The following is a 24885-nucleotide window of genomic DNA, read 5'->3' on the forward strand; positions in this document are numbered from 1 at the left end:
TTGGCAGCTGAAGGCATATGTGCCCGCATTGCTGAGAAAAATTGTTTTAATAGATGGAAATGAGCCTCTAGGAGCAATGGGGACGTTAACGTTACGCCTACAACCTCTGCTTTCTGTGCAACTCCTGCTCCCTCTCCACTGTGATTGGATGTGATCACCTTTTACACTACTGGCCCTGTCAATCAGCGGTTGCAGTAGTTGCAGAGAGAGATGAGCTTCTTGGTGTAATGGTAGCACCCCCATTATGCCTAGAGGCTCGTTTGCATATTTTAAAGCCTAATTTTCCTCAGCAATGTAGGCACGTATGAACATGAGACCAACACGGATGCCTTCAGCTGCCAAGTGCACATGTAACAGGTCAGCCAGTGTCATAGGTACAAATTCTGTGCACTATTTTTCCTTTTCTACAAAACATTGCTGTATGCCAGTGTTCATAAAATTATGCTTTTTATGACAATATTGATACATCTCCATTTTGCTTTTTTTTTATTTTTTTTATTCTTCATTAAAAATGAATTTCATCTCCAGTCATGTTCTTGTTTCAGTGTATAAACAATGAAGCTAGAGCCATGAACTACACTAGCTCACTAAACCTACCAGACAAGACATTGCAGTTTGTGAAAGACCACCCTCTAATGGACGACTCTGTGGCTCCCATTGGAAAGAAACCCAAGCTTGTGCATCAAAATGTGACCTATACTCAGATAGTTGTAGACCAAGTGAAAGCGTTGGATGGGAACACTTATGATGTCATGTTTATCAGTACAGGTAAAAATGATTTGCTGTCAATGTTTCTCTTGCAGTTTTTCCTATATTTATTTTTACCTGTTGTCAGAATGTCCGTTTTATGCGGTGGCCAGGACTACGGAAACAGCTAAGTAGGCTGTGATGCTATTTCCATAGTTTACTTCCATAGATGTTACTACACAGCCCGCTCAGCTGTTTCTGTAACCTGGTCACACACATGACTGGGTATTCTGATCTAACCATGAATGACTGAGATGGGAAGCCTTTTTTTTAAAGGGGTAGGAGGAGATTCCAGTAACAACCCACCCTACTGACTCCGAAGGATGAAGTTGGTTACCACCTACTAACCAATGACAACTTGACAAAGTTCTCCTGAACTTCTTCCTGTGGAGAGTAAAAAAAAGACACATTACTTGTAGCTTTGTCGACACGATTCCAGATCAACTAATGGGGTTGTCAGAGTTAAAGGGGTTGTCTTAGTTCAGCAAATAACTTTCTCTACATGATAAATGCTAATACAAGGCACTTACTATTGCATTGTTATTATCCATATTGCTCCCTTTGCTGGCTGGATTCATATTTCCATCACATTATACACTGCTCGTTTCCATGGTTACAACCACCCTGCAATCAGTGGTGGTCGTGCTTGCACACTATAGGAGAAAACACCAGCTTGTTTAGTGTCTGGGACCATGGAAGCTCACATAGGCCAGTGATTTCTTCTATAGTGTGCAAGCACGACCACCACTGATGGATTGCAGGGTGGCCGTAACCATGGAAACAAGCAGTGTATAATGTGATGGAAAAATTAATCCAGCCAGCAAAAGAAGCAATATGGATAACACATAAGTAAGTTGCTTGTATTAACTTCCTCTGCATAATAAATGCTATTTGCTGAAGTGACACAACCCCTTTAAATAAAAACTCTGGCAGTCCCTGTAAATGGTGTAAAATAAGGTTCTCACGATTGTGTGGGTCTCAGCGGTCAGACTCTCAATGAAATGGCTGTGCCCTATCCTGTTAATAGGGGATAACTTGATACAACTGAATACGCCTTTAATAGAGCGTCAAGAAACTAGCCACCCGTTGTTGACTGAATCTTGGCTAGTAGTAATTAAAGAGGTCTACTTTTTTATTAATGTATCTGTTTAGTCATGAAAATGAAGAACATGAAGGATCTGTTGTATGTTAATATAAACATTGGAGCAGATGTACTAATTCTATAAAATCAATTTAATAATAATCCAATACATATAGATGGGGTAAAGGCTGTCTAGACTTGCGTCAGATTATCATAGTGATAACTAATGTCTATTAGGCCACGCCAACATGAAGCTACATGTGATTTTCCTATTGGGCCTTACTCCCTTGTCAGGCTAGGAGCAAATAGTTTCTCTGAGCCTGAAAGTAGGTGCACTTGCATTAGTAAATGTGAGCTGCTGTTATCTGGTTCATTAAACGGGTAGTCCAGGATTTTCTTATTCATGGCCTGTCCTGAGGATAGGCCATCAGTATCTGATCGGTTTCAGAGTAGCTCCATTGCCAGAACTACACAGCTCCAGCCATTGTGTAGTTGGCAGAGCTGGGTACTTGCAGTGCTGCTCCCATTAAAGTGAATGGGAACAGCACTTCAGTCACATGAGGACAGGCCATCGATATTAACTGCCTGGTATACCCCTTTAAATGCAGCCGGTATTTTAATGGTTCCCATCTTTTGCAGATAAAGGTCTGTTGCACAAAGCAATCAGCCATGACACCGAGATGCGTATTATTGAAGAAATAGTCCTATTTCCTGATCATCAGCCAGTCCAGACGTTACTGCTTTCAGACAAGCAGGTAAGATTCACTTTTAAGTGTTTTGAGGAATAAAAAAATATAATTCTTAATTATGCATTTTTGAAAGTGATTCTGTTGTTAGACTTTGCTATCCTATTTAGAGCAGCATGGTATGGGGGCAAGTTCAGTCTTCTATTAACCAAAACGGCACAAACAATATTTCACTATTAGATATGATTGAAGGATTCACATGAGGGGAGCGTGCCCCTCTCCTTTTTAATGGTAGGTGATGGCTGGCTGCTTTGTATGTGCATACATAGAACCCCCCCCCCCCCCCCCAAAAAAAAAAATTAGAATATTTTTTTTTTTACCATATACGCACATTTATAATTTTGGTAAAAATGAAGAAAAGAAAATACCGTAAACATGTCTGGTATTGCCACGTCTGTAACAACCAACTCTAAAAATATCACAATATCAACTACCATCACAAAAAGTGCAACACAAAGCGATCAAAAGGTCGTATGCCCCCCAAAATAGTAGCAATCAAACCGTCGCCTCATGCCGCAAAAATTAGACCCTACCTAAGACAATCTGTCAAAAAATAAAAAGGCTATGGCGACACAAACAGTTTTTTTTTTTTTTTGTTTCAAAAATGCCATTATTGTGTAAAACTTGAATAAATAAGAAAAGGTATACATATTATGTATTGCCACGTCCGTAACGATCTGCTCTTTAAAAATATCACATGACCTAACCCCTTAGGTGAACGCCGTAAAAATAAATAAATAAAAGCTGTGCCAAAATTACTATTTTTTTTTTTTTGGTCACCTTGCCCCAAAAAGTGTAATAATGAATGATCAAAAAAAAAATCATATGTACCCAAAAATGGTACCAATAAAAACTTCAACTCTTCCTGCAAAGAAACGAGCCCCTGCACAAGACTATTGGCAGAAAGAAAAAAATTATGGCGTTCAGAAAATGGAGACACAAGTGGGTTTTGGAAATTTTCTTAAAAATGTTAAGAATTGCTTCTAAAATTCTAAGCCTTCTAACATCCCCAAAATTTAAAATGACATTTACAAAATGATGCCAACATAAAGTGGAGACATATGGGGAATGTTAAGTAATACATATTTTTTGAGGTATCACTTTCTGTTTTAGGGTACTTTCACACTTGGGTTGTGAGGTTCCAGCAACGGAACTGCCTGCCGGATCCGGAAATCCGTATGCAAACTGATATCATTTGGAGACTGATCCGTCTGACAAATGAAATTCCGGATCTGTCTCTATGGTGTGATCTGGAAAAACGGATCTGGTATTTATTTTCGCATTTTTAAAGGTCGTAGACTGGGAAACGGGATCAGTTTTGCCAAAACATTTGGTACTGGATCCAGCATTAATACATTTCAAAAGAAATTAATGCCGGATCCGGTGTTCCGGAATTTTGGCCGGAGAAAATACCACAGCATGCGGCGGTATTTTCTCCAGCCAAATATCGTAAGAGGGACTGAACTGAAGACATCCTGATGCATACTGACCGGAATGCTCTCCATTCAGAAAGCATTAGGATAAAACTGATAGGATGGAACTCAATACCGGAAAAGAATAACGCTAGTGTGAAAGTACCCTTAAAAGCAGAGAAATTTGAAATTTTTGATAAATTTGGGATTTTTTCATAAATAAAGGTGAAACATAAATTAGACATATGGGGAATGTTAATTAATAAATATTTTATGAGGCATCACTATCTGTCTTTAAAAGAAGAGAGATTCAAATTTAGAAAACAGTGAGTTTTTTCAAATTTTCGTTAACTTTTAGATATTTTTTTTTTTATAAATGAAGGTAAAACATATTGACCCAAATTTACCATTAACCTAAAGTACAATGTGTCACAAGAAAACGGTCTCAGAATGGCTTGGATAAGTAAACTGGTTCCAAAGTTATTACCACATAAACGGATACATATCAGATTTTCACAAATAAGCCTGGTCACGAAGGTGCAAAATGGCCCGGTCATTAAGGGGTTATAATGAAATGTACAAGTATAATGTTGTGCAAGTACATTCTGTGTTGGATGACCAATTAGCTTGTGCATTGATTTATACATACTATCATTTGCCCATTCATATCGCTACAGCTCATGATTTCTACTATTGTTTTACCTCAGAGCAAAAGATACATCTACGCCGGATCGAACACCGAGGTGGTGCAGTCTCCTGTTGCTTTCTGTGAGAAGCTCACTTCTTGTGCAGAGTGCATACTGACAAGGGATCCTTATTGTGCGTGGCACCCGGTTAAGAATTCTTGTGTTGATATCCTTGAGGAGAGTAACACTGACAGGTATGCAAGGTTCATAAAATAGTTGTAAGAAAAATGAAATATGAGCATAGTAGCATTAAAGGCTATGGACATCCTTGCCTGATTTTTGTTGTTGTTCATTTGCTTTTTAAATTTGACTTCCTACATAGTCTTCTTTAAAGAATACTTTACCATTTTAGAGTCCATGCATCTCCTTAACCTAGCTGGCTGTTTTGCTACTTATAAAGGTGGCGGCGCCCTCTGCTCTTCCACTCGGTGTGGAGGAGTTTGTATACAACAGAACAAAATGTGAAGAGCAAGGCAAGTATCCAAGCCTTCAAGGAGGAGGGCAGCCTGTGTGGCTGTGCTAGAGTGTAGATGGGGAGGAAAGCACAAGACAGTTTGCAGGGCGGTGGAGAGAATCACGTAGGCTATGTACAAGTGTCGACAGAAAGAGTACCCCCAGGAAACTCAGAGATCACACTCCGTATCAATCAGATCCTTTATATAGATGGGGAAATCGGTACAAGAATAAAACTGTACTGATGCAGTGCAGCTAGTGAATGCAGGGGTAGACTGGGAACTTAGTGGCCCATGTTGAGAGCAGGCCACATTGACAGAAGGCAGGGCCAACAGAAGTAGGCAAGGCCAGCAATACTGTAGGACAGCAAAAAATACCGCCCCAACAAGAACCAAGTACCACACGCCATCATAAAATTCTGCTACCCCAGCTGAAGTATTCAACTGTATCATCATCCTGATTAATTAAGGAATTATCATTGCATGGAAACAAAGAACTTCATCTAGCACTCTTATTAAAGGAGCCAAGACTTTATTTCACAATTGGTCAAATTCACCGAAACATGAGGAGAATTAGGACAATTACACACATTTCAAGCTATTGCTAAAATTCACTATATCTTTAATCCACTTAAATTGTACACCATCCAGTCTCATTGAAGTTACAGTGGTCACATGCCTAGGGCACCACCATAGTTCACATGTGCATCAGAGGCTCTTTTGGGGGGGAGGGGGGCCTCTGCCACAGATTCCTTTTCAAAATACTAAAGAACTCCTGAAAGGAACACATATATATTGCCAGAAAATGAAAAAAAGAACACCTGCAAAATGTGATGGAGCTCAAAGTATAAATTGCTAGAGGTGCATGGTGAATGATCACACAACCAAGGTGGTGCACCCATTGTTTAACCACCTCAGCCCCCCTAGCTTAAACCCCCTTAATGACCAGACCACTTTTTACACTTCTGCACTACACTACTTTCACTGTTTATTGCTCGGTCATACAACTTGCCATCCAAATGAATTTTACCTCCTTTTCTTCTCACTAATAGAGCTTTCATTTGGTGGTATTTCATTGCTGCTGACATTTTAACTTTTTTTGATATTAATCAAAATTGACTGAAATGTTTGCAAAATATTTCAAATAAAACTACATTTCTATATAAATTTTTCTCTAAATTTATTGTTCTACATGTCTTTGATAAAAAAAAATGCAATAAGTGTATATTTATTGGTTTGTGTAAAAGTTATAGCGTTTACAAACTATGGTGCAAAAAAAATGTATTTACGCACTTTGACTTTCTGAGCACCTGTCATGTTTCCTGAGGTTCTATGCCCAGACAGTAGAAACGCCCCACAAATGACCCCATTTCGGAAAGTAGACACCCTAAGGTATTCGCTGATGGGCATAGTGAGTTCATGGAAGTTTTTATTTTTTGTCACAAGTTAGCGGAAATATTTTTTTTTCTTTTTTTTTTCTTCTTCTTACAAAGTCTCATATTCCACTAACTTGTGACAAAAAATAAATTTTACATGGGGTCACATGTGGGGCATTTATACTGCCCTTGCATTTTAGGGGCCCTAAAGCGTGAGAAAATGCCCTGTGAAATCTTGAAAGTAATCGAATTTGGGCCACTTTGCGCACCTAGGCACATGTGGTATCACCATACTCAGAAGAAGTAGGGCAATGTGTTTTGGGGTGTATTTTTAGAGCCTATAGAACATGTCCTATTCTTGTCCGCAATTGCGGACAAGAAAAGGCATTTTCTATATAGTTCTGGCAATGTGCGGATCCGCAAAATGCGGAAAAGCACATTGCCGGTGTCCGTGTTTTGCGGATCCGCAAAACACTTACGGACGTCTGAATGGAGCCTTACAGGGGGGTGCTCAGGGAGTCTATATGGGGTGATCAGGGGGTTAATAAGGGGTTAATAAGTGACGGGGGGGGGGGGGGGTAGTGTGGTGCTACTTACAGAGCTGCCTGTGTCCTCTGGTGGTCGATCCAAGCAAAAGGGACCACCAGAGGACCAGGTAGCAGGTATATTAGACGTTAACAAAACAGTGTCTAATATACCTTTTTTGGGGTTAAGAAAAATCGCATCTACAGCCTGGCAGGCTGTAGATCAACTCGTTTACCTTGCGATCCTGTGAACGCGCGTTCACAGGAAATCTCACGCCTCACGAGATGACTCGTATATGCGTCTACGAGGAACAAACCGATCGCCCGCAGGGCGCATCCCTGTGTTAGGCGGTCGGTAGGCGGTTAAAGGGAACCTGTCACCTAAAAAACACCTCCCAAACCGCCAGCATTACCTTAAAGTAGCCAGCAGTATGTTCCTAAAGATCCTTTTCTTCCTCCGGCCAGATGCACCAAAATCTTGAAAAACAAAACTTTAATCCCCTGCATGCGCTATGTAAAGCAGAGTTTGAAGTCAAGGGGGCAGCGGCCTCCTCGCTTCGGTCAGGATAACCACGCCCTCTTTCCCTGCCCCTTCACCTATGATTGACAGCCACGCATGTGAACATCTGACTCGCACTCGGCCGGCTTTGCTGAACAGCTGAAAGCTATCTGCTGTCAATCAATAGCGAAGCAGCATGGGAAGGGATCGTGGTTATCTTGACTTGAAGCGAGGAGGCCACACACAAAAGCCAACAACCTCCTTGGCTGAAATATGGGTTCAAGTTGAAAGAGCTATATCTGAACTGTATATAAAATATTATTAAATTCCAAAGCCACCATTATTTTGATTGTCATATATACGTTGTCTTTTTTGTTGTAGGCCCTTGATTCAGGCATTAAATGGAGACGCATCTCAATGCCCAGGTATGTTTTCCCACTATCAAATTCTGTAAAACTCTTGGTAATTTGAAGACAATTGGCCTTTTCACATGATAAATGTTAGATGACTGCTGAGATCTCTTCATACATTCCTTTGTTAGGCAGGTTATTTGTGTGTACTACAAATGTATTTATTAAATGTAGCCTAGCCCAATATTTTTCTTCAAGAAGCACGTGGAAAGTATTAATGCCTTCCATCAATGCTTCAAAAGTAACAATTGTGTAATGTAGACTCTCTTTTAACAGAATGGTTGTTGATATGTACCCACTTTTTTAGATTCTGCTGATAAAGGAATCCGAGAAAGTATGAGGTACACGGTGAAGTCAGGAAGCACGGTAGAGCTGAAATGCTCTTACAAGTCTAAATTGGCGTCAGTGTTTTGGACATTTAATAATGAAACCTTGAAAATAAGCCTACCCAAATATCTTCTGCACAGTACTTTAGTAATATTCAATGTGGCCGAGGGGGATGCAGGCACTTATCAGTGCTGGTCACAAGAGGTCATAATGGACAAAGTGTTTTCTCAGGTGGTTATGACACATCATTTGGCAATTGAAAGGACCCCACTCCCCCTGACCAGCACAACGCAATCTACAACACGAAGGGAAGAAACCATAAAGACCACTCACTTTTATACAATCGCAAAGGAGAAGACCACCAAGATGTCAACCAAGGTGTCAACAACTCAAGCAATGACACCATTCATTGGTGTAACCCACTTTAATAACAAAATAACACCTACAGAATCTCTGATAGAGGTATTCAGCTCCATGTCTGATGTTGGGGTTGGGAAAGCTTTGTACTTGACCAACAACAATGATTGCTCTCTCCTTATCATCTTGGTCATCGTGTTCTTTTTTCTTTTCCTTTTGTTGTTGACGTACAATTGCTACAAGGGATTTCTACCAACCACCTGTCTAAAGTATCGTGACGCTATGGTGCATAGCAAGAAGAAGACACCTCTCAACATGAAAGATTGTGAACAAGGTGTTAAAGAAACCTTAGTAGAGAAAGTGTGCACTGAGAACCAATGTGGAGGAACTCAGAAAGCACCTCAGGATACCGGTTATGAGACGGAACCGGACTGTAGCAATGGGAACATTACTCATAAAGAAGATGAGATGACTTCGGAAACTGAAAAGGACCAACCATTCGATGTTAAGTGTGAAATAAAATATGCTGATTCCGATGGTGACTGAAAATCAAACTTCTTGGGAATTAAGCATTCTGAGCCATAAGCAATGGGGCTTTTTTGCAGTCCACTGCCCAGCTTCACTCCATTTCAGAAAAGATGTGTGGCTATTGGGATTGTCCACCTTATCAAGGCCCTGGATTATACTGGTTTATCTTTTACATTCCTTCTCGTTCAGTTTTTTTTTTTTTTTTTTTTTCCCCCCCTTCATCACAGAAGACTAACATGTATTAAGTCATTGCACGATACCGAATTATGAAGTGAATTCCAAATTGGAAGTTTAATTGTTTATCAGATTGGTAAAGATCTGCTCAACTGGGACCACATAGGTCTCATCTATTCTTTTTAGTACTTGAAGGTGTAAATTTAAGAACATGCTGTACATAAGTTCTGTGTTTTAATTTGCTTAAAGTTTTGTGAAATAGATTTAAAGTTGCTTTGCTTTCTCAGGGAGAAAAAAAAGCTATTTTTGTTGTCCTTCATTTTACAAAATGGCAAAGAAATTTGACTTGTTATGCGCCACAGTATTGACTGGAGTCAGAGCATGAGCATTAAATCTAAAAATGGGAAAGATGCAAATAATCCCTGCTCACTCCGCAATGATGCCATGGGGGCAGGATTTCAAAAGTCAGAAGTGACTACTTTTATAAGCCACTGCTTACTTGGAAAATGAGGGAAACGTGAACTTTCAGCAAAGACTTCTTTTTTTAATTAATATATTTTGCCTGTCGGAACACTGGAGTGGACTGCAGAGTCTTATAAACTTGTATTGAAATAAAAAGACTGGAATCTGAAGGCACCGTAGCGGTAATATTGTGTAGGGCCTACTTTCCTGATACTATAGGGGAGAATATACTGTGATTCTTGCTGTTTATACTTCTGAAAACGATTGTCTATTTTTCTATACCTGCTCTGTATAAATGTAAATTCACAAAGCCCTAAAAATTAAAGTATTATTTTATTGTTGGAAGAGAAGTGGCCAGTGTCTCATTGACCTTCACCTATTGACGGTATTGCTCTTCATTTTCGTATGTCTGCCTTTCCTGAGCTCTTTTTAGTGTGTGAATTTTCTTTTTGTCATGTTATACTTCTTTTATTGCCTTTATTTTCTTAGTTCCCTTTTCTCTCTTCTGTCCCTCTGTCACACAGCCTCATCTCCCATACCTTTTCCTCCTTCCGTCACTTCCTTTGTGTCCTCTATGGCTTCCGAACTGCATCCTTCACTATCCAGCATGCCACTTGAAGTTCTGTCTAGTACAGACAGAGATGTACTTACATTGCTCCCTCCTTTCCTAAGTGACCAGGGCCAGCTGGTTCATGTCCATGGAACTTTTCACCTCTTTTGTCACGGAACCGGTGAGTATAAAAATTGGAGCATCCAGTTTGTAAGCGTGTATTATGCTAGTTATTAAAAGGGGGTTTTATACACCCAGTGGGACCCTTCAACCCACCTTTTTTTTTTTTTTTAATCTTAACTTGCCTGCAGAGAAGTTTCCAATATACTTGCTGTTTCGGAGTTTCATGGATTGGCCTCTCTGGAATCCAGTTACATGATGCACATCCTACATCTGCCAACGTCATGTCCTTCAGTCGCAATACCTTGTCTGGTCGTTGGTCTGGCTTCTACAGCACAGGATAGGGCCGCAACTATTCGTCTCTGTGACACGTGCAAATTAAGTGGATTCAGGATGTTTTAGGGCGATGAATACGTCTGGCCTAGTCTCTAGTACCTTCTATGTCCTGGGCTGCGGAAGTAATATCCCCATCCATAGACGATCCCAGAAACCAGGTATTCAGACTGATGGATGTGATGTCTCTGGATGTAGGATTCCTGAAGAAAAGTGCATCACGTGACAGATTCCAGAGTGGCTAATCCACGCAACTTTGAGTATATTGGAAACTTTCTTCTTCACCATATGCGGCAGGAATGCAGTATTGTCATCTTCATGATGCACGACCATGTAGATCCAACCTAATACTACAGCTTGTCACTATTAATTTGTATTGCTGACCTGTCAAATTAATATTGTTTACCATTTTGTTAATCCTAAGCAACCTCTGATGGATTGAAAACAGTAAGTACTGGCTTACTATATGTACAGAAGAGTTAAGTCTGTCTGGCATTCCAAGTATGCAGTGAAGCAGAAAGTAAACCATCAACTGTCCATAAGGTGTCAGTTATAATACACAGAGCTGTGCAGTCATATTAAATCCATCAACATGTCCTTTCCAGATAAGGGTTTCCAGTGAAATATTGTGCCTCGAGCTATACTAAGTCACTTAATGGAACCTTTTAAACTTCGAGCATTGAAATAATTAATATCACAGCATTGGCTTTCTAGGTTACACTATTGTCCTAGTAAAACTTGTTTAGCCTCATTTTAATTTGCTAGGAATTGTTCATTAAATGGGTTTTCTGGTATTTTTATATTGATGGCCTACCCTAAGGACTGACCTGGTTACTGCAGCACTGCTCCCGTCGACTTCAGTAAGTGCTTTTCTGCAGCAACTGGCTGTGCCCACAGCACAATGGATGGAGGTATGTAGTACCGCAGCTACTCAAGAACAGGTGATATTGATGACCTATCTTAAGGATAGGCAATCATCGTAAAAATTCCAGAAAACCCCTTTAAAAAGATCTATCCAAAAAACAAGTCCGGACCTATCGATGAGGCAAGAGACTTGGAGGGCGGGCAAAGGCAGAGACTGGGGAGGAGTAAAGTGAGAAGAAGGCAGAGCAGCCTGGGCACCTACACACTGAATGCCGCCCCTGGGCACTTGCGAGTGCTCATTTGCATATGAATTAAACTTTGTTTTTCCTGCTGGTGCAAGTCTAAAGACAAAGACAAAGGGACCATTACAATCCTGTATAGGTTTGCTACAGAGCCATGTAGGCACTGTATATAGCCATATGGAGGTGACAGTCTCCCTTTAACGCCTTAAGGACTGAGCCTATTTTCATTTTTTATTTTATTCCTCCCCACATTCTGATAGCCATAACTTTTTATTTTTCCATTCCTATAACCATATGAGGGCTTATTTTTTGCGGGACAAGGTGCATTTTTTTTGTGGCACAATTTAATTTACCATGTCTTGTATTGGAGATTTTTTTGGTGGGGTTAAATTGAAAAAAAAAATAAAATAATTACAATTCCAGCACAACTTTTTGATCACTGTTCAACTTTTTTGGGGATGTGTGGAATATGCAGTTCAGTTCTGGGCACCAGTCCATAGAAAGGATGCTTTGGAACTGGAAAAAGTACAGAGGGGGTGTTAAATGACTGGTTTTGGCGTCATCGCGGCCAGGTGCCGGCTGTATTATACAGCCAGCACCCGCTGCTTATGGAGCAGGCTCACTGCAGCAAGCGGCTCCATACATGTACGGCATTATGTATTAAGGGGGTTAACTAGGTTGTATCTCCTCTGAAACAGTTTGTGCATGAGCCCCTAGGGCTCCTAATGCAGATGAAGGTTATTGCCACAAATAGCAGCTTTGCCAGATTGTGGCCCCTGTCGTATCTGACTGTGTTGCTCAAATGTCACATTAAGAAATTATGAAATAATGCATAATAAAAGCAACGATGCCGCATGCCATTAAAACCACATGCCTAATAACATGTAGGTTCCCCTTGTGCCTCCAAAACAGCTCTGATCCACAAGACCTCTGAAGGTTTCTTGTGATATCTGACACACACTAACACATTAGCACCAGATCATTTAAGTCCTGTAAATTGGGAGGTGGGGTGGATTGGATTGGTTTTTGCAGCACATTTTACGTATTCTCGATTGGACTGAGATTTAGGGTCCAAGGGGGCGGGCGGGCGCACTGGCCACCAATGAAATTTAAACTGGGGAGGGAGGGGGGTCTGCTGGATCTCTTACAGGGGGCTATGATAGCACAATTAACCCCTTCAGGTGCAGCACCTGAGGGGTTAATTGTATGGATCACGGCCCCCTGTAAGAGATCGGGTGCTGCCAGGCAGCAGGGGGCAGTCATGTACACAGTTCGTTGTATATTCTAACTAGAAGCGTCCCCATCACCATGGAAACGCCTCTGTGTTAGAATATACTGTCGGATCTGAGTTTTCACGAAGTGAAAACTCTGCTATGAAAAAGCTTTTATGCAGACGGATCTTCGGATCCGTCTGTATGAAAGTAACCTACGGACACGGATGCCAATCTTGTGTGCATCCGTGTTCTTTCACGGACCCATTGACTTGAATGGGTCCGTGAACCGTTGTCCGTCAAAAAAATAGGACAGGATACATGGATCACTGTCTCTGCTGCAAAACGGTGCATTTTCCGATTTTTCCACGGACCCATTGAAAGTCAATGGGTCCGCGAAAAAAAACGGAAGACGGCACAACGGCCACGGATGCACACAACGGTCGTGTGCATGAGGCCAAAACCTGATTCGGTGGACTTCTTCCATTCCCCCATGGTCCAATTCTGATGTTCACATATTGTATATGCTTTCTTCAGTGGACAACATGGGCTCTCTGACGGGTCTGCAAATACGCAGCACCCAGGAGTGCGCCTAGCCTTTCTTTTGTCTGAGATGAAAATTGAAACATTTCCCCGACCCCATTGCAAATTCTCAACCTAATTCCTTCCTTCCAGCCCTACTGTTAAAGACATACTTTGAAAACATTACCTACATAGCTACAAAACATACAGGGTAACACAGCGCCACATACCTTTTACATCCAGTGACGTCGTCACTGCCACCCCCAATACTGTGCCCACTATGCTCCCTGATACTATACTGCAGAAACAGATAATCTCCCAGGAAATACAGGTACCACACAAACACCCCAGCAAAACAAAAAATGCCCCCTAATGTGTGCCACTGCAAAAATACCCCCTTATGTGTGCAGTGCCAAAATACCCCCTTATAATGTGCTCTCATACAAAAAACACCACAATTTTAATTTGCGCCAGTACAAAAATACCCCCTTATGTGTGCCATTACAAAAATACCCCCTTTGTGTGCCAGTACAGTAAATACTGTATCTCTTATCTGTGCCATTACAAAAATACCCCCTCATTATGTGGGACAATACAAAAAAATACACCTATTATATGCGCAAATACAAAAAAATACCCCATTATAATGTGTGTCAGTACAACAATACCTCCTTATATTTGTGCCAGTGCAAAAAAACACCCCCTTATAATGTGCATCAGTTCAAAAAATGCCCCCTTGTGTGTCAGTACAAAATGCCCCTATTTAGTGCCCCCAGGTAGAAACAATGCCCCGTATGTCCTTCCCCCATAGTAGCCCAACACTATGGTGACAAATAAAAATAATAATAAACTCAAATACTTAGGCTGAACGGTGATGTGAACGAAGCCTTTCTGTTCTAAACGGGGCAGGAAAGTGGAAAGGACTGATTCAGCACATAACTGAGCCCACGGGCCCCATAGACTGATGGGATCCGTTAGGTTTCCACTCGGAAGAAGATTTTTGAGCGGAGACAAAAGTTGTGCATGCAGGACTTTTGTCTCTGCTTAAAAAACCTAATGTACCCCATTATAGCCTGAGGCCCGCGGACTCCGTTATGAGCCAAATCCGTCCTTTCCGTTTTCCTGCCCCGTAACGGAAAGGCTGAACGGTGATGTGAACAAAGCCTTGACTCCAGCGATGCGACACAGGCCTCTTCCAGCCTGTGACCCGAGTGGTATGCTGCCCGGCTCGGGCAGCGTGATGATAATGTCATTGTGCCGGCCTTTGATAGGCAGTAGGCCCAAAGACTGCAATACAGTTGAATATGGAGAGATGAGGGCAGCCCCATACACAGCAAACTAGGATGCTATGTGTGTTTTGATACCTTTCTATCATCCAGCATTAAAACCTTTCTAAAAAACAATTCTGCTGCATTAAATATATATTATTTTTTTTGGGGGGGAGGGATGATAGTATTGATAGGCTGACCTTCACTCCACACCGATCACCTGTCTGTTAGTAACTTCTTAAGAGTTATATAAAGATGCTTCATAATTGTTAATACCTGGGGATCACACGTAGTTACTAAAACAGACATCTCTGGAGAGGGGACAGGTCCTCTTTAAGGGTCCATTGTGTGGATCTGCAAAACACGGACATCGCCGGCACTTAATAGAAAATGCCTATTGTCCGCAATTGCGTAAAATGTGGAACAAAATTGTGGACGTGTGAATGGACCCTAACAGTGAGCCTTGGACACCCATGACCCTGTGCCTGGTTTACCAGTTGACCTTCCTTGAACCACTTTTGTTACATACTGAGAACACCCCAAAAAATTCTGTTTTGGAGATGCTTTGCCTCAGTTGTGAAGCTATGTCCACCTCCTGTCAAGGTTGCTTAGATACCCACACTAGCCCATTTTTCTTGCTTCCAACACCAACTTCAAGAATGATTTGCTTGCTGCCTAATGTATTCCACCCTATGACAGATGCCATTGTAACAGATGTTAATAACTTCACCTGTCAGCAATTTTAACCCTTTGACAGCAGGTGGTGAGATTGGTTAACGACTTCTGGAGCACGTCTGCTGTAAGGCCAGTTTCACACAAGTGTGTTTGGTGGGAAAATGTGGTGTCACACACGGAGTGTATTTTCTGCACTGAACTCTTGTAAAAGGACCCAAGAATAAGGTGTTACTAACAGCTTTGGTTCTAACCCTGGGTTCACACCTGAGCGTTTCTGAGACGCGCGTTTTACGCGCGTTTTTATGCACGTTTTTTGCAATAGTAAACGCGCGTTTGACGCGCATTTGTGTGATTGACTGCAGTGTTGTCCAATGAGTCTATGGCCAAAACGCGCGACAAACGCCCCAAAAAAAGCTCAAGAACTTGTTTATGCGTCGGGCGTTTTACAGCGCGTTCAAACGCGCTGTAAAACGCTCAAGTGTGAACCAGGGCCATAGGGAAGCATTGGTTTTCACGTGTTGAGCGTTTTACAGCGCGTTTGAACTCGCTGTAAAACGCTCAGGTGTGAACTTAGGGTAAGAGTAGCCTCCTGTTCGACCAGCATTAACCCTTGGATCGCTGTCTTCTACAACATGAGCAAACAATTATGGACCGCTGGCAATTGCTCTAACAGCAACCTGTGTCATAGACAAGACAGATGATGATGTATTAACATGTATGCTAATACATTACAACTTCAAAATAATGATGGAAAATACTAATCTCAATGTTTTTTTGTTTTTTTTACTGTAATATAAAAAAATAATAGTGCAAAAAAAATGCCATTACTTAGTATAAAATATTTTAATAAAAGCAAAATAAAACTGCATGTTACAGTTCTGCATGACTGTAATATTCTGAATAATAAACCCACCAGTATCACCCACTGTCTTTTGTTGTCACTATTTTACAGGATGCTGGGTGTTTATGTAAGTAGTACTGCTCTATGAATGAACTGTAACGAACAGTTCCAGTTCCACAAGCAGGGTCAGAGGTAGCTCCAATCCCAACTTTTAACTCTGTGATTTTCAGTCTGTGACCGAAGTATGATCAAAGGGGATTTTCCCCTCTGCTTTGGTCCCAGTGATCTGATCAGAGGCAGGGTAAAGCTAGTTTCACGGTAGGGGACTCCGGCAGGCTGTTCCGGTAGGTGGAGTCTGCAAAAACAAAGAAAGGTGCTCTGTGTGCATTTTGTTTCCATTCCGCAAAAAAGTAGTGCATGTCCTATTATTGTCTGCAAATCACGGGCCGAGGCCCCATTCAAGTCAATGGGTCCGCAAAAAATACGGAATGCACACAACACATCTGTATGTCATCCGTATTTTGCGGATCCATACTGTAGAAATGCTATGCCCAGCCCATATTGCTCATGTGTTTGGTGATTAATAAGTTACTGTTTCTGATATGCAAAAAACGAATCGCATATGGAAACCACATGGATATGTTTTGTGGAATAATGGAAGAAAACTTAAATTGGAGGAAAAAAAACCTCAGATACGGAACAACAGATCTGTGAAAAACGGACCGCAAAACAAAAACAACAACGGTCGTGTGCATGAGTCCTAAGGCATAACATGTGAATTTTTATGCAAATTTGTTAACGGACAGGATTCAGGACAGCTAATGGAAAAGCACAGAAAACAACCCAGAATAGGTGAAATGTAAACAATGAAATAAAAATGCCAAAAATAGCTTTTTCTAGATTTGCAATGCAAAAATAAAAATTAGAGTAATTTGTATGGCCCTCAAATGGCACCATAAATATGCAAGTTGTGAAATCATAAAACAGCCATGAGGCAAAATCAAAAAAATTAATAAAAAATAGGTCAATAAGCGGTTGTTATTCATCGTGAAACAAGAATCGTTTAAAAAAAAAAAAATCTATTACACACATATAAAATATATATATATATATATATATATATATATATATATATATATATATATATATATATATATATATATATATATATATATATGAAAAATGGTGGCACTGGCTCCCGAGGGAGAAGGCGGGTGCACGTCCCAAAGGGAATGGACTGGTTTCCCTGATGAATATTCTAGGAAAAATAAGCTGCACTCCAAGAGTAAAAGCAGTGAACCCTTTATTCACACCGGTGGTGCAACGTTTCGGCTCTAATCACGAGCCTTCCTCATGCTTGAGGAAGGCTCGTGATTAGAGCCGAAACGTTGCACCACCGGTGTGAATAAAGGGTTCACTGCTTTTACTCTTGGAGTGCCGCTCATTTTTCCTAGTATGTATATGTGTGTGTGTGTGTGTGTGTGTGTGTGTATATGTGTATATATATATATATGTGTATATATATATATAAATAAAATAATAATTCACTGCAGCACATCCAATGGTGAAAAAATGTGGGATCCTTTATTCACCCAAGCAGCGACGTTTCGGTCCGCTTACTGGGACCATTTTCAAGCAATGCATCATATACAACTGTGGGTTTTTATGTGATCGTGTCAAATTAGCATACATAAGTGATACTTAATAATATTAAAAAAAGAATATCAAACATTTCATATAATTATATCGAAGCATCATATTCAAAAGATGGTATTATAAGGTATATAAATCCATATATTTCCAACATAAAAATACATCAGTACATTAAACATATACATGCTTCGCATAAGTGGTAATCAATAGTGAATAATTGTCACCTGTGTGTGTGACATCGTAGGAGGGCCAGGCATGGAATCAGGTGAGCTCAATAGTAGGTGGATACAAAGTAGCCAGCATCTGCCACATGGATACGGCGTCCCGGAACTGAAGCTGCGCATGTCCGTGACGTCACAGAAGGGATAATCACGTGGTTGCGAGAGGTCCATCACGTGACACCTTGCGTCATATACAGCTTAGGTAGAGCGCATAATACAAATACAGTATAATATGTGTAGGCCAATTATACATCAGGATGATCTACCCAGGGTGCATTCTCGGGTGACGTGCTATCTTGCGATGCACTGTCATCCGGAATATACAAGCAGGAGAAGGGGACCAGCTGCAGCTGTTGCCCTTCTACTCCCATGATTAACCCTTAACAGGCAGAAAACTTCCAAAGCGGCCAGATTATGTAGAAAAAACGCATTTGAAAAGCGCATCATTGTGAATAAGGATGTAAAGACAGTATATCCAGGAATGAAATCGCACGTGTCCAAAGCATCCAACCTCCTGTTGAGCAAAGCCCTTCCATCCACTGGTCCTATATGTGAAATAAAAAGTGAAAAGTAAAAAAAATATATTATCCAAATATATTTGACGTTAAAAACAACAACAAATTTTTCGACACCGATAACAAGAATAAAGATAGGGAATCATATAAATAGCCATGGTTTATATTCCACATTTAGACCCCCCGGTTTAATCGTTTGCAATTTAAAGATCCATTCGGATTCCCGTTTTTTAAGTATTTTTATGCGATTACCTCCTGTTTGCGGCAATGGGACATGGTCTATGATCATGAACCTGAGATCACCTTCCCCATGGCCCATGTTCGCGAAGTGGTGGGAGACTGCCAAATCATATATATATACAGTCATGTGAAAAAATTAGGACACCCTTTGAAAGCATGTGGTTTTTTGTAACATTTTTAATAAAAGGTTATTTCATCTCCGTTTCAACAATACAGAGAGATTAAAGTAATCCAACTAAACAAAGAAAACTGAAGAAAAGTCTTTTCAAGATCTTCTGTAAATGTCATTCTACAAAAATGCCTATTCTAACTGAGGAAAAAGATAGGACACCCTTGCCCCTAATAGCGAGTGTTACCTCCTTTGGCTGAAATAACTGCAGTGAGACGGTTCTTGTAGCCATCTACCAGTCTTCGACATCGGTCTGAGGAAATTTTACCCCACTCCTCAATGCAGAACTTTTTCAGCTGTGAGATGTTTGAGGGGTTTCTTGCACGTACAGCCCTTTTCAAGTCACCCCACAGCATCTCAATGGGATTCAAATCTGGACTTTGACTTGGCCATTCCAGGACTCTCCATTTCTTCTTTTTCAGCCAATCTTTGGTTGATTTACTAGTATGTTTTGGGTCATTGTCATGTTGCATGGTCCAGTTCCGCTTCAGCTTTAATTTTCTAACTGATGGTCTCACATGTTCTTCAAGCACCTTCTGATACACAGTAGAATTCATCGTGGATTCTATGATGGTGAGCTGACCAGGTCCTGCTGCAGCAAAGCAGCCCCAAACCATGACACTTCCACCTCCATGCTTCACAGTTGGTATGAGGTTCTTTTCTTGGAATGCTGTGTTTGGTTTACGCCAAACATGTCCTCTGCTGTTGTGTCCAAATAATTAAATTTTGGACTCATCTGTCCAAAGAACATTATTCCAGAAGTCCTGGTCTTTGTCAACTTTATCTCTGGCAAATGTCAGTCTGGCCTCGATGTTTCTCTTGGAAAGCAAAGGTTTCCTCCTTGCACACCTCCCATGCAAGTTAAACTTGTACAGTCTCTTTCTGATTGTAGAGCCTGCTGTAGTTCTCGAGATGACACTTTAGGGTTTTTGGAGACCTCTTTTAGCATCTTGCGGTCTGCTCTTGGGGTGAACTTGCTGGGGCGACCAGTCCTGGGCATGTTGGCAGTTGTTTTGAAAGCCCTCCACTTGTAGACTATCTTCCGGACAGTGGAATGGCTGATTTCAAAATCTTTTGAGATCTTTTTAAATCCCTTCCCAGACTCATAGGCTGCTACAATCTTTTTTCTGAAGTCCTCTGACAGCTCTTTTGCTCTCACCATGGTGCTCACTCTCACTTCAACAGTCAGGAGCACACCAAACTAAATGTCTGAGGTTTAAATAGGGCAAGCCTCATTCAACATGCAGAGTAACGATCTACTAATTATGTGCACCTGGTGTGATATACCTGTGTGAGATCTGAGCCAATTTAAGAGGGAATACATGTGAGGGTGTCCTATCTTTTTCCTCAGTTAGAATAGGCATTTTTGTAGAATGACATTTACAGAAGATCTTGAAAAGACTTTTCTTCAGTTTTCTTTGTTTAGTTGGATTACTTTAATCTCTCTGTATTGTTGAAACGGAGATGAAATAACCTTTTATTAAAAATGTTACAAAAAACCACATGCTTTCAAAGGGTGTCCTAATTTTTTCACATGACTGTATATATATATATATATATATATATATATATATATATATATATATATATATATATATATATAGTGTAATAAAAAAAAGAGGGTTGGGAATAGCTTTTTATATGTACCATCAAACAGCAGCAAAAAAATAAATACAATCTCCCCTGCATCGAACCCATACAGCTACATCACTGAAAAATAAATACAGTTGCAGCTGCTGAAATGCAGGGAGGAAACGAACAAAAAAAAATAAAAAATTGTAGCTGCTTATTACGAGGTTAATCCCTTAATGCATTTCCACGGATATGTACGTCAGGGAATATGACATGTTGCCAGATCCCAAAGTACATGTATGTGATGCTGATAAACTGTCACCTCTCAGAGGGATGCAGTGGCAGTTTAGTGATGACCACTGTTATGCCTCATTCACACGGCAGTGATTTTGAGCCAAAACCAGGTGCAGCTCTAAACACAGAACAGGTGCAGATCTTTCCCTTATACCTTATGTCTGTGGAGGCTCCAATCCTGGTTTTAGCTCGCAATCACTGATGAAAATCACTGACTGTGTGAATGAGGCTTTAGAAACCACAGAAGTTAGGGGGGAGATCAGTCACCATGGGCCCTGGCTGGTGATCGCTGTGTTTGGCCCATTATGCAATGATGGACCAATCGCACTTTAGGAATAGCTTTAATGCCATCCCCGTCTGTTCATTTCTCTCAGAGAAGCAATCGGAGACAGCTCTGTTACTCAGTGTGATGACCTATAAAAAAAAACAATTAACCTCTTCATTGCTACATCACCACCCTCCTGTACCCCATACCTGTGTCCTATGCTGGACTGGCACAATCTTTCACCCCACACCACTTTTCTGGCTTCTACAAAGCCATATCTGGATACATTATAACAATATGGTGGCTCACTTCAGGCGGATTATGGAATCAGGTGCTGCTAACCCAAATTAGAGGGACACCCACCCTCTGGTCAGGTGTGACTAATAAATAATAGAATAATGGGTGAGCACTCTGGCACTTGGACTTAGTAAAATTTTATTAAATCAATTTAATTGGTACATGTATAATTATAAAACAATTAAAATAAATAAAACATCAAAATGCTGTTGCCAATAAAAAACAGTATGCTGGAATCTAACACTTTGCATATATACAGTCCTCACAATGTCCAAGCAATACAGACTATCAAGATGGTGGTAATTGGACGCGAATCCACTAGTTAAAGTGTCAAGTCTCTAGTATGGATATACATTTTTATCCCATATATATGAATCCTGCGTCACAAGCAAGTAGATATCCAAAGCATAATTTAAGATGATAAATATGTCTCTTCCACAGAGTTTTCAAAAGAGTAAGTCTCTGACGTAATCTCAAGCTTAATAGCCGTAGATGTTTTTATAACTTCGTTGGTAGGTCAGTGCTTAGGAAGGAATAGCTCTTACCTTCCTTCTTATCCGAACGACAGTCGGGCGGTACGAGTTAGTACCAGCGTCACGCTTCCAGCTTCTCTCGCCGGCTATCCCGAATTTTGATGTTTTATTTATTTTAATTGTTTTATAATTATACATGTACCAATTAAATTGATTTAATAAAATTTTACTAAGTCCAAGTGCCAGAGTGCTCACCCATTATTCTATTATTTATTAGTCATATCTGGATACAGCTAATGGTTTTGGATATATGTGGACAAAGATTGAGCCCTCACATTGTCCCACTGCCCCGTCAGTAAGTGGGAGGATAGTATGGAATTTGCTGCACCCTATGGATATCATGTGTATTGGGACAACTATTACAGTAGCACCTTGCTCCTGAAGTGCCTTGTGCCAAAGGCATAGCATTAAGTGGCTGACGGTGTACTGTTTGGAAAGCAGAACTGTTTGCTCCGAATATTTGATGCTAGTCAAATACAAAGGCAAGCGTGTGGCCCTTGTGTTAACAACTCCACCCAGACCAGTCACAAGGCTCCACAAAGCAGACCAACAAGCCTGTGTGTATCCAGGATTACAACCAGTTCATCTCTGATCAGATACTGCAGCCCTAAAGTGCCTTAAAGGGAACCTGTCGCCTCCAAAAAACCATCCCAAGTAGCCAGCAGTACCTGAGAGTAGACAGCAGCGTGTTTCCGACGATCGTTTTCTTCCTGAAGGCAGATGTAACAAAAGCTCAGAAAACGTTCTTTTATCCCCTGCCCGTGTGATTTTCTAGTCTTGTTTGAAGTCGAGGTAACCGCGCCCCCCCTTCCCTGCCCCTTCACTCTGACTGTTTTGTACATGAATCCTATGAATTTGTAAAGGTCTGCGGAATATGGTGGCGCTACAGTGGCGGAAATAATTATTTGACCCCTCACTGATTTTGTAAGTTTGTCCAATGACAAAGAAATGAAAAGTCTCAGAACAGTATCATTTCAATGGTAGGTTTATTGTAACAGTGGCAGATAGCACATCAAAAGGAAAATCGAATAAATAACTTTAAATAAAAGATAGCAACTGATTTGCATTTCATTGAGTGAAATAAGTATTTGAACCCCTACCAACCATTAAGAGTTCTGGCTCCCACAGAGTGGTTAGACACTTCTACTCAATTAGTCACCCTCATTAAGGACACCTGTCTTAACTAGTCACCTGTATAAAAGACACCTGTCCACAGAATCAATCAATCAAGCAGACTCCAAACTCTCCAACATGGGAAAGACCAAAGAGCTGTCCAAGGATGTCAGAGACAAAATTGTAGACCTGCACAAGGCTGGAATGGGCTACAAAACCATTAGCAAGAAGCTGGGAGAGAAGGTGACAACTGTTGGTGCGATTGTTCGAAAATGGAAGGAGCACAAAATGACCATCAATCGACCTCGCTCTGGGGCTCCACGCAAGATCTCACCTCGTGGGGTGTCAATGGTTCTGAGAAAGGTGAAAAAGCATCCTAGAACTACACGGGAGGAGTTAGTTAATGACCTCAAATTAGCAGGGACCACAGTCACCAAGAAAACCATTGGAAACACATTACACCGCAATGGATTAAAATCCTGCAGGGCTCGCAAGGTCCCCCTGCTCAGGAAGGCACATGTGCAGGCCCGTCTGAAGTTTGCCAATGAACACCTGAATGATTCAGAGAGTGACTGGGAGAAGGTGCTGTGGTCTGATGAGACCAAAATAGAGCTCTTTGGCATTAACTCAACTCGCTGTGTTTGGAGGAAGAAAAATGCTGCCTATGACCCCCAAAACACCGTCCCCACCGTCAAGCATGGGGGTGGAAACATTTTGCTTTGGGGGTGTTTTTCTGCTAAGGGCACAGGACAACTTATTCGCATAAACGGGAAAATGGACGGAGCCATGTATCGTGAAATCCTGAGCGACAACCTCCTTCCCTCTGCCAGGAAACTGAAAATGGGTCGTGGATGGGTGTTCCAGCACGACAATGACCCAAAACATACAGCAAAGGCAACAAAGGAGTGGCTCAAGAAGAAGCACATTAAGGTCATGGAGTGGCCTAGTCAGTCTCCGGACCTTAATCCAATCGAAAACCTATGGAGGGAGCTCAAGCTCAGAGTTGCACAGAGACAGCCTCGAAACCTTAGGGATTTAGAGATGATCTGCAAAGAGGAGTGGACCAACATTCCTCCTAAAATGTGCGCAAACTTGGTCATCAATTACAAGAAACGTTTGACCTCTGTGCTTGCAAACAAGGGTTTTTCCACCAAGTATTAAGTCTTTTTTTGTTAGAGGGTTCAAATACTTATTTCACTCAATGAAATGCAAATCAGTTGCTATCTTTTATTTAAAGTTATTTTTTCGATTTTCCTTTTGATGTGCTATCTGCCACTGTTACAATAAACCTACCATTGAAATGATACTGTTCTGAGACTTTTCATTTCTTTGTCATTGGACAAACTTACAAAATCAGTGAGGGGTCAAATAATTATTTCCTCCACTGTATATAAATACATTTTATTATTATAGTGTCCCCAGTAATAATATTGCCCCCTAAAATGCTCCTATAGTACCCCCAGCTATAATAATACACTTATTGGCCCCCCTGTAAAGCCAGAAAGACCTGCGGACGGGTAAAAAGCAGTGTGAAACTAGAAAGATACAGTAATAATACTAAGGCACCACCTACCCGCCACAACTCCAAGGCAGGCCATGGCATCTG

At 41.0% G+C, this 24885-nt stretch overlaps 1 protein-coding gene across 3 annotated transcripts in view; it reads left to right on the top strand.

Moving 5' to 3' along the window:
- The window catches only part of SEMA4D (semaphorin 4D), an 82664-nt gene that overhangs the window by 43687 nt on the left and 14092 nt on the right, over positions 1-24885 (top strand). For 2 of the 3 annotated variants that reach the window (XM_044273386.1, XM_044273387.1), the window contains 5 exons: positions 546-768; positions 2468-2583; positions 4694-4866; positions 7905-7948; positions 8241-10126. In XM_044273386.1, the coding sequence (XP_044129321.1) occupies positions 546-768; positions 2468-2583; positions 4694-4866; positions 7905-7948; positions 8241-9163 (1479 nt within the window). In that variant the 3' untranslated portion in view covers positions 9164-10126. Of the gene's footprint in view, positions 1-545; positions 769-2467; positions 2584-4693; positions 4867-7904; positions 7949-8240; positions 10127-10305; positions 10513-24885 lie in introns of those variants that run through there. The other variant, XM_044273392.1, reaches the window with a different exon arrangement.

Source organism: Bufo gargarizans, chromosome 1, assembly GCF_014858855.1.
Source record: "Bufo gargarizans isolate SCDJY-AF-19 chromosome 1, ASM1485885v1, whole genome shotgun sequence".
In the NCBI taxonomy this organism is placed as follows: domain Eukaryota; kingdom Metazoa; phylum Chordata; class Amphibia; order Anura; family Bufonidae; genus Bufo; species Bufo gargarizans.